The 16,830-nt window shown below is 34.9% G+C and overlaps 1 protein-coding gene across 7 annotated transcripts in view; it reads right to left on the bottom strand.

The window, feature by feature from the left end:
• Positions 1-16,830, bottom strand: part of DNAH5 (dynein axonemal heavy chain 5) — a 125,144-nt gene that overhangs the window by 75,345 nt on the left and 32,969 nt on the right. For all 7 annotated transcript variants that reach the window (XM_027888427.1, XM_027888425.1, XM_027888431.1 and 4 more), the window contains 12 exons: positions 15,971-16,078; positions 15,199-15,284; positions 14,107-14,428; positions 11,312-11,518; positions 9,474-9,645; positions 8,133-8,278; positions 5,884-6,046; positions 5,160-5,402; positions 4,078-4,268; positions 3,903-4,002; positions 2,465-2,601; positions 848-1,049 (listed from right to left, as the gene is read on the bottom strand). In XM_027888427.1, the coding sequence (XP_027744228.1) occupies positions 848-1,049; positions 2,465-2,601; positions 3,903-4,002; positions 4,078-4,268; positions 5,160-5,402; positions 5,884-6,046; positions 8,133-8,278; positions 9,474-9,645; positions 11,312-11,518; positions 14,107-14,428; positions 15,199-15,284; positions 15,971-16,078 (2,077 nt within the window). The remainder of the gene's footprint in view (positions 1-847; positions 1,050-2,464; positions 2,602-3,902; positions 4,003-4,077; positions 4,269-5,159; positions 5,403-5,883; positions 6,047-8,132; positions 8,279-9,473; positions 9,646-11,311; positions 11,519-14,106; positions 14,429-15,198; positions 15,285-15,970; positions 16,079-16,830) is intronic.

Here is a 16,830-nt window from a genome sequence, read left to right as displayed (position 1 = left end):
TTCCGTTTTTTCAGTCGTACAGAGAAGATGAAACCATATGGACACCTTTGAGTGGTTGGTATGATTGCTCGCAATTCAGGATTATTTCCTCCTAATCCTCTCAGAATTTGTCATCTTTTCTACTGAAATAGCAGCTAAAAACATTGAATGATGAAGAGATACTAGATACTGTAGATGTTTTTTAGAATGTACCTACTGGAAAGATAAGGTTAGACTCCATACTTGTCATCTTGTTCATATGTCATTATACAAATTTCTGTTCTATACAACGCTAACAAATTGATTAATATTCTCATCTACGTCTAAAATATTTTCAAAAATTAATCTTTAAAAAAATAACATGGGGGAAAAGTAAGAGCTTGATTATGTAAGTTGAAGAAACAAGTCTGATCTGACACTTAATGAAACCAAATGGTCCATCAATCACTTAGCTTTTTTATCTGCAGCATCAGTAGAACCAAGTAACTGTTAAATAGAATGGGTTTCAGCTGTCTTATTGCATGCAGCCAGGCCAGGGGAAAAACAACATAAACTTATCATCTTACTCCCACCAAATATGTACTCCTGGGAATCAGTGACAGAAGGATAGGAAAACATCTACCATCCACCCCATAAAGTGAGCAGAAGCATCTTGGTGGGGGAAGAAACTCCAGCTGAGCCTCACAGATATCCTTAAGTTAGTGTTTTGTTTGCGTGCATTTGTAGCCAAAACAGCAAACAGCCCTTCTCTCTCTTTCTCCTTCCCATTTTAACCTAGTTCATCCATCCAAAACTAAGCCCCATCTCTCCTTCCTACTGAAGTCAGAAAATATATGTCTCTAGAAATAAGTGAAAAGTTGAACTTTACCTGTGTACATTGCAATAGCTCCCACACAGATGTATTCAGGCTCTGAATTGATTTTTAGCTCCAAGTCTTGGAAATGCAGAATTTCGGATTCAAATTCAGATAGTAATGGGTTTCCCATCACTAATTTATCAATGGTTTCCTCCTTGTCCCTCTGCCATATATGATGGTAACAACTAAAACTCTCCAAAGCTGTAAGAACCTCCTGAAAGACATTAGAAGTTCAAAGAAAGATTCTCAGCATCACATGTATAGGTTATATATAATTTCTTAGCAGCTGCTCATTAGAATACATCAAGAACTCCATAGTGGAGCAGGTTGAATCACCTCACTAAACAGAAGGCTGCTGGTAAATTTATGCTAAACTAAGTTCCATTAGGGATCACAAGCCATGCTGATCACACTCAACTTGTCAGATCAGTTTAAGTGTTTCTCCAATTAAATGATTCTTCAGTCAATAAAATCTTAGGAATCTATCTGAAGTAAAACACTCCTTAAAGACTAGGATATGGCACACTTGTCCTTCCCTGCCATTTCTTGGACTAGCAACTGTAACCTGAGCTCCAAGGCCCAACATAACAAGAACAATTCATTCTCAAATAATGAAGTTATGAGACAAATTTTTTTAACATTAATTTCTACACTCCATTCATGTCTCTTTGATTTGAATATCATTTAAGGATGCGCAAGAGAATTAGTTTTCTATTCTCAGGAGTTCAGAAAAACATCAGAAAAAGGTAAATCATCATCACTGCAGCTAATTAAGTAAATGAGAGATGACGGGTACAAGAGATAATTCACATTATGATTTATCATAAATATAGTGCTTTTAGGTATTTAAACCTAGTTCACTGATAAAAGTTTGGAATTACAAAATACTGAGTATCAAAATACCAAGATAACTATCCACCATTATCAACGTCTCCTTACTCCTTAGCAGAAGCCTGTATGTCATTGTGCTAGTTACGCTTAGTACCACTGAAGTCACAATGGCTTGAGTCAAAAATTTTTTACCTGGCAAGATGCTTAAAAGCTTGGACCAGCCCTGCAAGATGATGCAGTTCCCTGAACAAATATTAGTTCAATACCTACAGTTTACTAAGGGTTGGATAGAATGAGAACAAGAGAAACAAATAATGAATATCCCTTATGTTAAATCCTAACCTCCACTAGCAAACCCTATGCAGCACTTTACAAATGCCAAGCTGAAAGCCAGTTTTCTTCCAAAAACTTCATAAGCTCTTCATAATGGGTCAGAAATCTTGCTGGCTTCATTAGAATTTCTATGCGAACAAAACTGTATTTAACACATTTGTATTATTATCAGTTGTATATTAAATGCACACAACACAACTATGCCCAGATTTTTTTATGATATTTCAATTTATAAAATATTCAAAACCTCACAAATTTTGAAAAAGAGTGAACTTCACGCATGTTACACCTTTAAAGTGTATTTGCAAATTTTCAGCCACATCTTCCATCCACCATGCTACACTTTTTCATTCTTGTGTTTAATCAGCACTTTAAATGCCCCCCCTTATTGCCTAAGGTAGAAGTAATTAAAAGTAATACATTATTATCCCTTGGATAGTCATATTAACATCTCAATTGGCTTACCCTTTTTGTAGAACTGATAGCACTACTGAGTAGAGAAACTAATTTAATAATTTCTTTGTTCTCTGAAACACTCTTGAAGTAGTTTTGGCTTTGCACTGCATCAGACGAACTGAGTGATGCTGCATCTGATACACTATCTAAAAAAGCAGATTCAAATACAAAAGCAATGTTAAGAAGACATACTGTTTAGGTCAAGTAAATTCCTACAAACAAAAACTAATAACATATTTCTCAATAAACATGCATTTGAAAGTTAGCTGTTCTTATCAATCAAAAAGGCAACTGGAAGTCTAGGAAGCCAAGTTTAATTGCCACAAATTCATAAACCTCTCCACTTTAGGAAAATTGCTTCATCTAGGTACCCAAATATGGAACAAAGTCCACTCCAATCTTTTAAATACAATCTTTCTTTTCCTCTCATGCCTCCACAAGGTTTATCCTGAATACTTCACCTAAAATTTGCATTGAGCAAATCCATAAGTATTTTTTATTTTCTGAAATATCCCACAACCGACAATCTGAAATACAAATTAACATTAGCTCTGAGAAGATGATCATAGCCAGTCCCCAGAAAGAAAGATAAAAGGAAGGTCCATCAGTTAGCAAATATCAACAAGTTTGAGTTTACCATCATTTCTTATTTCATCTCATGCAAGAGAAATTCTTAGTCTGAATTTTGAAAGACTACTTTCTTAACAAATTCAAGTATTACTGTCCTACTTTTTAAGTGTATAAGAGAGTGCTAACTTAAAAGACTAATATGTATTTTTAAGTACTGCAACTACAATGCAGAACAATTAATTTGGCTTCATTTTAAACCACTTCAGAGAAGAGAAACCCAGCAACCAAAGACACTGTCTTAAATTTCCGTGAACTAATGCCTTCAATAACTTTATTCAATGTCTGATCATAAAACAGATAAGACAAAATCCTTTCAGAAATTCTAGTCTATTCATTCCTCTACACAATCCACTCTCTGCCAAGGTTGCAATTTATACAGACATTTCTATTCAATAGCAGGTTTTGTGTAAGTTCAATTTACCCTTCTTAAAGGAATTTCAACACAAGTTTAAGATGCTATTTGAACATGCCAAGTTACAAACCACACTGGCAAATGATGAAAGATCTTTTGTGCAGCAATAGTGACTACAATTGTTTTCTATGCTGCCCATGCTGGCACCCGAACACCTTTCCACCTGCCACAAGTACCCAAAGCAGTACAACTCTCCAAGAAACCGAAAAAAATCCCCTTACTCAAAGCCACACAAGGAAAAGTGGCAAACCTGATTTCTTCTCTGAGGTACTTTAAAATCTATGATGTAGTTTAAAATCTATGATGTACACTTTTTTTGATGTATTTTGTAATTACTTCAACACATTCTCCATAAATCCCATTTACCTAACATTCAAATTTATTAATGTCAGAGTTTATCATTACCATGGATGGGGTTTTTTCCAGTCTCTTCCATCCCATCATCAGAATCGCTGTCCCTGCTCTCACACGGCAACACAGCAACTTCTCTCTCTAACATTGTCTTCTGAGGAAGAAATATTTATTTTCTATTTGCAGTAGTTTTGAAACAGTTTTAAGTAAGGCTGTTAAAGACACAAACCTTGGATCTTCTCTCCTTACTCCACTGTCCAACTCCTTTCATTACTTTGACAATACTATTTACAGCTTTATTAAGGGTCTGCTGTACCTCATCCAAAGAGGGTATCATGATGATATTAGGGATAGATAAGTTAATACTAGTCCTAATCATAGGATGAGCACCTTTTCTCTGCTTAGAAGCACTGTGATTTTCTAAATGAAAGACAAAAACAGAAGACAGAAACAAAACAAAAAAGGTTGTTCATATTTTTTTCAAGACATCAAACTATTGATATCTTGATATAATTGTATTATACAAAACAATTGCACTGATATAAAACAATATTTACATATCTTCTAGTGTTGAGTGTAATTTCTTAAGGGAAAAAAGATTCCTGAGTAACTTATAAGATGTATGGCTAAACTCTATAGCAGCACAAAAAAACTAACTGCCAATCTATTTATCTCCATGAAGCTTCTCTTCAACTTGTTCTGTGCAGCTAAACTCTGTTTAGCAGACAATTTTGTTATCTGGCTTGTAATCCCAGTTAGAATATTACATTGGGCACAAAACCTCCTTAGAACCTCACAATACTGTATATTTTATATGCTATAGAAACCAAACACAATTGCCTTTATTTTTGTTTCTTAAAGGAATGTAACAATAAAACACTTCAAATGAGTGTTCCACCACTATGTATAGAAACATCAGAAGGCAATTTGTAAGAGAAAGAGAACACATCTCCTTATCTCTTGGTGGTTTTTTATACAATTTTATGTAAAGACAATGTCAAGCACTTATCAAGTCCCGCTCCAAATAAAATATCCAGCTTCAGAACAGTACAGTCAATGCTAAGATCACTGACTAAGAACAGTGCAGTCAGAGCATTGTATAATACAGCATTGTAATGACACATTCCTACTGTCACAGGGAAAAAAATTCTTTGGGAAATATACAATTATATCAATTTAACAAGAAAGTTTAATCAAACTCCCTTTGTTTCCCCTCTTTTATACTTGTGACTCTTTTATACAACTAGGGCATATTAAATTTTCATATTTCTTTTTATAGCCTAGGAAAGCAATGTACTGCAATATGGACACCTAGGAAGTTGGTCATGGAAGATGCATGGATGCGCTTGCGTAGGGTCTCCAGAGTGTTTCGAATTACTTTCAAAAGGGCATCAACATTACGATTACTGAAGTAAGAAAGCAGTTCATTGGCTTCTTCCTCTAACTTTTCTAATTCCATTCTCTTCCTCTTGGCTGTAGGAGACAGGCCAGCCAATATCTCACTGGAATTTTGGGAGAAATTCAAGCTTTTTGATCTTCTTTCCTCTTCTGTTGCTAAAACATCATAAATCTAGTTAGTGAAATTGAAAACACAATACAGCAACACCTCCACAGGGGTCCAAAATTATTTTAAAGAAGTGCAGAATTATGCATTTGTAATCTGTACCTCAATGTAACAGTCCTTTTACTCCTATCCACCTTCTCTACTCAGTACAAACTGGCACGACTCACCAAAATTCAGACACTATTTCTTCCACTCTCCCTCTAGGAAGGGCAGCAATTAACCAAGGCTTGTAAATAGCTGCTCCTATGGCTTTAACATTTTCAACATGTAAGTTAGATTAATAATATTAATCTATTTTGCAGATAATAAATGATTGTTACACGATGTGTTTCCCAGGCAAATTCACAGAAAAGTCCTTAGACATTAGATACCCTTCAGTACTTCAGGCAGCTAAGCTACAATATCCCTCTTCACATACTTATTATCACGAAAAAGAAACATATGCACCCCGCTTCAGTACAGTCTTCTTACCTGTATTTTTGAGCCTTTTTTCACCACTGGGTACAACTGACTTCTCATCTTCTTTACTGACCTGTATTTCGGTGTCAAGTAACATGTTAATCAGATCATTAGCAGCGGCTTCCACCAGTGAGCTTTTTAAATGTAAAGTCCGAGAACCTTTTACACAGAGCTCCTGTTATTGAACCAAAACAAGGATATGCTCTTATCTTCACAGTTCTCATGTCAATTTCACAAGCATAGCAGCCTTTATTAACACAAATGTCAAGGCTTAAGATTTGTGAAAAACCAGATCAATATACAAGATTATTTTTAAATTGGTTTGTTACAAACTCTTTAGTGTTGGATTCTGTGTTGTGCCAAACAAGACATCATAAATGTCTTTCAAAATTGCTTTGGCTTGCTTCTTAAATCACGATTCATCCATAGTTAAAATTTTGAATCAATGTATAAAGCCTAGTTCCACTAAAGGGCTCCCGAAAGCGTTTCTTAATTTTCTTAACTTTCCAATGTAGACATGGAAGATTTAACATTTCTTTTAATCATTGCTATTTTACATTAATTGGCTGTGCCATAATGAGTATTAGCCAATCATAGTTCCCATTTACATCTAGACAAGAGATAAAACCTATAAAAGCCCTATTTAATATTAGAATAAACAAGAAAATTAATACCTGGAGAGAGAAGGAATCAAAGAATGAGGTTTAATAAAATTCATAAATCTTTTGCAGTATTGTGTATCTTTTTTCTTTAATACCTATGGTAAAATTGATCAAGTATGCTTCAGCTAACTATAATTTTTAATCATTATGGCCATTTAATTTTTTTCTTCTTCGCTATCTTGTATTTCTTTCAGCTTAACCAAACCTGACTACTTTTGTTTAATTAAAAATCAATAATTGGAAAAATTGAGCCATTGACAAGTTTCAGTCATTTTCATATTTTATGACATAATCTTTGACCTTACTAATTATTCTGTCTAGCTGAGGGAGAAGGCAGATCTGATTTGTAATATCACAGCAACCGCTAAGCAAAGTAGTCTGGGATTTTTCTACTGCATAGCTATTTTTTTTGCAGCAATTACTTTAAAAACTTAAAGACACATCTTAGGTGATAGAACTTATTTCTAGTCCCTTCTAATTAAAAACTACAATAAGCTTAAAAACTCTGTTACTATTTTCATTGTACCCGTACCTGGAGTTTCATATACACTTACTCGGCTAGCTCAAATCAATTGGCTGTTGTGGTGTTGTAATTGCCATGCAGCAGTTCAAGTTTTCAAGTTATAGAGTGCAAAGAAGTTTTTGTGCTCAGTGTCAAATGTTTTTACGCTAGTGAATATACATTTTAGTACCTGCCCAATCAGGAAGGCAGCAGCAGGATCAACAAAAACAACCATGGATTATGGGGTTTACAACCAACCAATCATTCCATTTAATACTATTATAAATTTTACTTTGTATTTAACAACAAGGTGAACTGTTACAGGGGCCAAAAGAGAAAAGACTGAATAGTTAAATACACTAAGAAAAGCAAAACTTTCGCTTGTAGTATTTATGCTACAAGAGATCAGGGATGGGGTTTACCTACAGTCTTTACTTTCTACAGTCTTTGCCAAAGCAAAGTTTATTTCAGGAGAAAACACATTAGACATTATAACCTAAAAAGCCAGAATATTCTACTATTGCCTCATAAAATAATTCTGACATTTAATATTATTATGACCTTAATCAACTTTCTAACTAACAATTTACATGCTTACAATCAATTTTCCTCAACATAAAAGTATTTTGATCGGTTGAAGGAAGAGGCTCTTCCCAGAACACCTGCACCCAGGTACTTCTGTATATATTTTACGTACACCATTACCTACTCAGGATAGCTTGAGATTAACAAAGATACTTAGGACACAATCATTTCCATAGTATCTACTCTCCTCAGACATCAGTGCCTTATTTAAAGGCACTAACAAAGAACAATGACAAAAAAGATACTATCACAGAAGTAAAACATTCTAAGTGACATCAAAGCATAAAAGAAATATCATGCAGTACTTGGCTGGACATGAATAAGCTCAGAAAAGAACATCTCAATTCAGACCTCTCTGCATTTGGTATTTTTATTCCCTTTTAAGGTCCAAGCCAAGCAAGCAGGGATTTCCATCATATCCCATGCACACTTCGTTAATTCTGCATTCAACATTTTTTATCTCATAATTCAAAATCATCAAACTCTACTTTATGAAATTTTTTTCTAATAACCTTAGTCTTTTGGAGAAATTCCTCACAGCTCAGTGGTTCCTCTTCTGGTAACTTACAGAGTGGCACACTATTCATTTCTTGAAGGACAGCATCAATACGAAATTCAACCAAGTCATTCACTCGATCAAGCAGTAACTCCAGTTCAGCTTTTGAAGCAAAGAGAATATTCAAGGTAAGCTTAAAAGTTTGAAAATATAATCTTTGCAGAGTCCTGTTTAAATTTTTATTTCAATAAACTACCATACTCAATTGTATACAAATTCCACACCTTAACCAGTTTACTTCAAATATCTAAACTTTTATGGCAAGTTTCACCACAGCAAACATATTTTTTGCACACCATATGCTTGCCTAGCATATGCTATCTATATGCTAAAGAAAACTATAATAGTATATAAATATATTGTATAATTATATATTATTTAATATACATTTATTTTATTATACAAATATGTATTAGAATAATTTTAAAGTATATGTATTTCAAATACAAAGATGTTAACTTTTAAGGTCAAGAATATTCTACCTTGTCCTATAGCTTGAACTAGTTATCACTTGGAGAACCTACTAGCAACAGAAACTTTTGGCAAGTAAAATCTCTATGCTTCAAACAAACATTAGAAGCCAAGTAACAGTTAACAGAAAGCAATCACTAGATTTTCACTGTTTAATAGCAATCTGCTCTCAATGCTGAAACTGAAATAGCAGCAAGGTGCCTGTTCCAGACTCAAACTAGTTGTATTATTCAAAATTAAATTGAGCATAACATCAGGTTAGCATCCAAAATGCATTTTAATTTGTCATTTCAACTAAAGAAAATTCCTGCTCTGTTTACATAATTTCAAAAAGGAAAATCTGATGTAGTAATTATGCTGATGCAAAAGGAATCTGGTATCTTAAGAAATAATACACATCTCAGTGCAAACTTACAATAAAACTTTCAAACAGACTACAAGCTCCCTTGTTTCCTAAAGCTGCTTTCCAAGTGTGATTTAGTTTTAGAGAGACTGATGTTAAAAAGAAAAAAATATTAATATGAAATGCTGTTGAGCATGCGCTAACTGAGTTGAGGTATTATTCCGTGAGAAGTTGTTTTGTACATTATAGAAACAAAAAGACAAGAATAGGAAAAGTCTGAAACCTAGGAGCCCTTTTTAAAAGTAGCTATAATTCCTTGAATTCAGAATACATAGGATTTTTGCACACTACTTTATGCTTTGTATAATCCTAACTGCCATCCCACTCATGTTGGTAAAAATTTGAGAAACATGTGAGACAAAAAGAAGATGGTGTTATAAAACAGAGGTTCTGTGAAGTATAGGACAGCTGAAAATAACCCACCCAGCTTGTGAAAAACTGTATTAATGTATTTCTCAATATCCAAGGATGTCCAGGTCAGTAACATTAGACCTGGCTGGATAGCATCATCTACATTTGCTAATCGAGGAACCATCAGTTGTTCAATAGGGTGTTGTATTTTCATTTTAATTCTTTTGTATTCTGCCAGCATCACCTGAAATAAACAGAAAACAAAAACATTAGTTAATATACACTGATTTGAATCTCTTCACATACACATATTTGTGAGAACTTAAACTAAGACGATTCACCAGGATGTACATTACTGAAATTCTTAGGAAATTATAATTAGTTGTTTGGGAAAGGTTTTCATTATTTTCTGGCAGAAGTTTACCCTTTGATGCTCTTTTTATTCATGTAAGTATTATTTTGCATGAAAATCAATCTTTATAGATGGATTGTACTGGCTTTGGTTGAAATGGAGTTAATTTCTGTCACAGTGGTTCACACAATGGCATGTTTTAGATTTGTCACCAAAACATGTTTATAACACACCGATGTTTTGGCTACTGCTTAATGGTGTTTGTACAGCACTGAGGCCTTTTCTGATTCTCACGCTACCCTGCTGGTGACTGGGGACACACAAGAAGCTGGAAAGGAACACAGCCAGGGCAGTTGACCCCAGCTGACTAAAGGGATATCTCGTACCTGCAGCATCATGCTTAAAAATAAAGGCTGGGGAAAGAAGGAGGGAGTGGGACATTCAGAGCTATGGTGCTTGCTTTTCCAATTAGCTGTGATATCACCTTCCCGAAGATGGTTAAACACCAGTCTGTCGATGGGAAGTAGTAAATTAATTCCTTATTTTGCTGTCCTTGTGCATGCACCTTTTGCCTCCCCTATTTAATTGTCTTTATCTCAATTCACACGTTTTCTCTTTTAACCTTCAGATTGTCTCCCCCATCCCACTGAGGGAAGTAACAGAGCACCTGTGTGATGCTTGGCTGCCCACTGGGCTTAAACCATGAGACAGAAAAAGGTTGCAAATTTCACTCTCTAAATAGGTGTTACGGAAGAGAAAAAGCTCAAGTAAAAAAATACACCTAAGTTAACTTTTCAGCAGTTCTAATAAGACCAGCCTTACCAGAACTTTAATATAGTGTTTGCTTTCTACTGCATCTTAAACCTGATCTGGTTTCATGTTTTGCAACAACTTTACGACTTATTATGATTTTATTCTCATTTCAGAATCAAGAAATCCTTTAAAGCAATAGTTCTCCGGACAGCTATCTTTGAATCCCCATCTTGAGTCATCAAGAACTTTCTGTTCATAAGCAGATAAAATGATCCAAAGGATTTAAACCATGAGAGAAAGGGAAGTTTTGGCTTCTCTTTTTGAAACTATTCCACAGACATCTATGTAAAACACTGGTGCTGGAACAAAGCTGCTAATTGCTGGATGTTTTACGCTTTTTAAAGGCATACCACCCGTTCCTCCCTCCCAACTATCCTTTCAAAATAAAGTCTGTCCAGTGTTGACTTCACTATTGGATGAGAGATAAATCGCTTTTATTGAGAAAGCAGGCAACAGCATGAGGCATCATTTAAGGCTCCTTTCCTCCCCACCCTCATCTCTTCCCAAACTCTGTAGAGCTTCCCTGAACACATGCATCTGAGAAGTGACTTCACAAAAAGCGTGAAGCCCAGAAATTCCTTTTAAAAGTGCCTCAGGACAGTCAAACAAATGAAAAAAAAAATAGGTTTTCCAATGCTTCCTTAGTGGATAATAGTTGATCTTCATTTTTCCTCTTCCATATGTATAAAATCTAGACATCTTAATGCATGCTACAAATATATAAAAATAACTAAAATAAACTCACGTGCAAATTGTTGACAATCTTCTTATACCAGTCTCTCTGATGTTGAATAATACTTGCAAATGGTGGTATTTCAAGGCGCATGTGAACCATGCAATCTGTTTCTCTGATTAAAGTTAATATTTGAGGGTCAAAATTCACAAATAATTCTCCTGTTTCTGGAGTTTTTACCAAGAGAGTTGCCTGAAGTCCTCTTTTAGTTAATTCAATCTGCAGGAAACAAAGTCATCATTTCTGATCAGACAAGCCACTACAACAGAATACTTTGGTTTGGACATAAATATCACTTTGGCAGATACTAAAATCAAGTATTGTTGACAATAAAGATTGATATGCTTTGAATCCACAACAAAAACTTATAAACACAATCTATATGTACCCAAATGCTTAACAACAGAACTGATCTTTATCTGACAGATATTTTTCCATTTGTTCTTGGATATCATAAGCTGCATTCCATAGTCCAAAATCAAATCAGAGACACAGACTTTCTTTCTTCAGCCATCTTAAATCTAAACTCTCATCTCCTTAGAACTTATTACACATTCTACAATGAGGCTGCTCTCAACCTTCTTAATGAACTGAAGTGTTCTTCATCATATATCTTTCGAATAAACTTATCCCCATTTCTCCTTTCACTTGTTTTCCAATACCTAACAGATATACCACACTCCAATTTTAATGGTACTCCTAATTATATCTAACCTCTAGGCAAATCTTTTAAAAGACAAAAATTAATGTTTATTATAGGCGGGTTTTTTTAATCCTTAAAAGGAAAGCCTAATGACGCAATTGGTTTAACTGTCTTATTTAATAGATAGGTCAGAATACCATTTGTTCTCTACGTGATTAGACCATTACATATGAAAAATTTAGCTGATAGCAGGAAGAAGTCCTGCCTTAGGCAGGGAAATATTTCCTACATTAAAACTACACTAAAAACTTTGCTGCTATTCCTATTTTCCTACTATCCTTTTGCCAACGTAAGTTTACTGTTCTTTATTCACTCCTCAAATTTCATGTATCACATTACAATGAGACAGAGCTTGGTTTTGGGTAGTAGTTTCAAAACCCATTTATATCTTTCAGTGTACTTTTTTCTTTTTTTGTGGAACACAGAAAATTTGGACTGCCTTTCAATGTCTAAACCATAGTTTACTATGCTGCTTATTTCAGCAGTATCATGTATTATCAAGATATTCTACACAGAATTTTTCAAGAAATCATGTAACCATGTTTTGTCAGTGAAGTTTTTGTGCTCTAGCCACTAATCTCAGAAAAAAAGCACAACTCCCTTGGATAGAAGCTCAATTTTTTTCTGCAAAGTTCAACAGAAAATCTTACTGCACTCTTCTTTGGACTTCAGACCCATTATTCCCACTATCAGCTCTTCCTCTCCCATTTATGTCTTTTTTCCTCAGGCAATTTTCATCATTAAGGTAACAAAAACTGGTAATGGAAATAAGGGGTACACTGAAGGCACAAATCTTACACTGCTGAAGAATTGTAGTAAATTTCACACTTCCAGGTATTGTATTATTTTAATATGTCTAAGTTGAACATCATTTGCTATAACACAAAAATAATGGCCCTAAATCTTATGCTGTTAAAAAGAAAAAACAAAACAAAACAAAACTCAGACAAACAAAACCCAAACAAAAAAACCTGTATAAACAAGGTAGTAACCATCCAGTAACAAACAGACAAAAAGAAGGAAGAATGTTTGGAAATATCAGAAAGTGCCACTAAGCTTAACTATTTACACTGTACAAAAGAATAAAACATAGGAGGAGCTACCATCCTATTTCTGTTCCATTTATGTTCCCCACAGGACACTTCTCCCCTTCTCGTTTTTTCTTTTGTTCAGGAGTAGAGCAGGAGCTCCACCTTGTGTTCTGTGACACTCATGTCCACACCCGTCTGCACTCTCGTTGCCTCGAGACAAGACTACTGATCAATAGTCACATTTTTCTCGTAGACAAGTGAATTGATGTAAAAGTGGATATACTTTTCATATATTTACAAGACACGTGAGTACGTTTCAAAATTTGAAATTGTGATCCCACCTTTTTTCCCACCTAATGAGTATAGTGCTGCAGCAGGCTTAGCAAATTTAAATGGTTGCCAAGTGTGATTTGATTCTGCTATAGGAAAAACCAGACAGTTACTTTTAGCACAGATCAGGATCAGAACACTGATTACTCAGATCTCATAAAGAAAGGCACCAGTTCAGGGGAGAAGCCTTGGATGTTATAGTCATTTTGCAAAAGATAAAAGGCGAATGTATTTGATAGCTCCATCTATGGCACAGTATGTGTCAGAAAACTCTTCTCCCCATACACGATGATCTTGCATCAGAGTCAGAAGAACATGGCAGAGACAGAGGGGCAGTTAAGCCTACTACTGAATGTTCATTATACATTTCCATAATAAATATTTTTCTTTCTAGCTTCTTACTTATAACGAAGGTCTTTCAGTTGTTCCTAAATTCAGCTAAAGGTGCTACAGGCTGTATTTCTTAACAGAAACACTTTCATATGAAGTACCTTTTCTTATTTCATCCCTTACTTAAGAGTCATCCCTAAGGCTAAAGTTTAGCATACCTGACTACTATTAACCAGAGATTCCTTCACACTGCTGTAACCCAGCGTTTCACTAAGGCCTGAAATGATGGGAATCCAATCTGGTTTGTAAAGTTGGATGTTATTAATCTACCAGCAACAAAATTTCACCGCACTTTGGGGTTTTGGGGGATTTTTTTTTTTTTTTACTATCCTCATCAAAATCAACTCACTTACCTGCTGAAGCCATTCCCTGTGGTAAATCACCTCGAACTTCATGAGAACTTTTGCTACTTTGTTGTAGGTGCGAATTATGTGCTTGCCATCTGGTGTTTGCAGAACTGCCGGGTGCCTTTCGAAAGTCTTCAGGGGCTCTTGGATCCTATGGAATAGGTGGCGTGCCCACAAGATCTTACCAGCTATTGGAGGCAGATTACGAGCCAGTGGAGGGTCCTGCTTGTGCCTGCTGTAGATCTTACCAACTGTTTCTATGTCATGGCCGTATTTTTGAAATATTCTCTGATACTTTTCATCAATGCCAAGATTCGGGATTTGTAATCTGATTAGAAAAATAACAATCATGAAAAAAATTCCTTCAACCTTTCTGAAATCTTCTAATGCATGGCTGGAAAATACAGTTCTTCCAGATTCCCTTGCATGCTTTATAAAATAACTACTTTAGCAGCAGAGTTTTTAGCCTGAACAAATGCTGTCACAACCTGATTCCAAACAACCAAGATTTAGACCAGATAATAAAAGTTTCCAAGTAAGCCTACACATTTTCTGTTTTGTCACTGTTTTCAAACACTGGGCTGAAATTATGTGCAGCAAACTGTAACCAATTCACCACTAGCAGTCCATTCTATTAAACAGATTATAATAAGAGAACTGACAGAATAAAAAGCAAGGCTGCTTTGCAACAATGTTAATTTATCAAGACAAATTTCACTGTTTCTCAATAGAAGCATTTTCCTCTCTCCAAACTGCACTGTGGTAACAAATTAATGTCACTGTTCAAGCACAAAGCTAAGGCAAATATGCTAACAGACACAAAGTATTCCTGTGCTGATGCTAATTTTGAAAGATGAAGTTTAAAGTCCACTTACAGTTCTAATTTTCTAATACAAAAAACAATATGGCAGTTATTAATTCAAACTACTGAAAAGGCAACCCTCAACAGAGCTGAACAGTTGAGTGAGAAGAGGTTGAGTTGGTTTTGTTTGTATTTAAGGACATGCCTCCTGCTCTACTTCCCTCACTTCCCACCATCCTCAATGTCTCATTTCCACTGCCTGGCAGAGTTTTAGCAAACTAGATAGGACTTAGTACCTTTCAAATTTCTGCAACATACTCAGTGCCCTTTCAGTGTTCAAAATATTTTCCAAGGTGATGTCCATGAAAATCCTTAATTGATCCTGAAGAAGAGCAAATAATTCTACATCAGAGAACTCCATTAGCACGCACATCAAATTTGCCAGGTATTATTTGACAGGATTTATTATGCAATATATTAGAAGCTAATTTGTTTATGTGAAACTAATCTCAATAAGTATTAATTTTCCCTTTCTTTCTTCCCACTATAATTAGACAAAACACAGTCAGTTTTTGAGGCATTTTCTTTCCACATTCACTCTGTAGCTGTGCAACCAATAAAAGCTTTTGTACCCAATGTTTTACCATGCTGAGAGGCCTCAAAGAACGCTTGCTTACCTCTTTGGCAGCCAAAGCAAGACACATTTAATTATTTTTTTTCTACAGCTACCCTTTTCCTTCCACCAGCTTGTGATTTCAGAATTATGGAAAAGTTAATTATTTGACTTATTTGTAACATGCTCCATTCACTCAATGAATCACCCATTTTCTTGTTACTCTTGCTAGCACACAGTAATGAAAAATCCTTTCGTTGGAGGCCCTCAATGGCCTATTCCATGAAATTGGTCTGAAAGATAATAAATGGAAGCTCTACAGTGGAGATACATTAGACCAATTTTTCAACTTTGAAATTTGTATAATTTGTTTGGTGGTAACTCACACAATGATATTTTTGTTTTCATAAGGATTCATCAGTAAATTAAATTTGTATTTGAATCATAAAACCTACATGAAGATCATTTATCTCTCTGCAAAACTCTTCATAGTCTTGGTCAAAATCACTCTTCCGCTGATCCAAAAAATTGTAATTCTTATTCTTCATGTTGTCAACAATGCTCTAAACAGTTTCACAGAAAAAGAAAATTATCACCAAAATGTTTCTTATCAAAGAGACTTAACCACACCAAAATATTTAGCACAATGTGATGTTTACACTCACATTTTACCTTTGTTATTAGCTGCCCATATTTGCTGAACAATATAAGCAAACCCCTTAAATTACATATTTGCAGGAAACAAGTTGGTGTAATGGTTATATGAATTTCATTTGTATTATTTACTTCTGTTCGAGATCAATTAGAAATGACAGAAAATTCAGATTCTCACTTTTCATCAAAGACATTTTTTACCTATTAAACGTTCTCTCATGCAGATGTTGATTTCTATTTAAAAGTTTAAAAAGTTCAACACAGAAAAATATTTTCACATTATTATTTTCCATATCATTAAAACAACTGCTTTCATAGATAAACAGATTATTCAAAAGTCACAGTAAGATGCAGCACATCACCAGCCCAGGACTTAGTATTCCTGGCTTCGCTTACACAGCTGCTGTCCACTCAAATGAAAGTACATCTTAATCAGCATCTCCCTTGAGCTGTACACACAGTTAAAGGATTTCTAATGATTAACTACTGTTCAACATCCTAGAAGTTCACCCCAGTACAACCACAAAGCTCAGCATATTTTCAGTAAAGCAGACTTTCACCATTTTGTAAGTCAACTGAAGTTTTATTGCATTGCTTTAAATAAAAACTCCATCTTTTCCTCTAACAACAAGCAAATCCTAGATATGGACCAAGTGGTAAA

Source organism: Empidonax traillii, unplaced genomic scaffold (genome assembly GCF_003031625.1).
Source record: "Empidonax traillii isolate 1590-97213 ecotype Southwest subspecies unplaced genomic scaffold, ASM303162v1 scaffold238:size1398292, whole genome shotgun sequence".
In the NCBI taxonomy this organism is placed as follows: Eukaryota; Metazoa; Chordata; class Aves; order Passeriformes; family Tyrannidae; genus Empidonax; species Empidonax traillii.
This window is presented reverse-complemented; position numbering and strand designations above follow the sequence as displayed.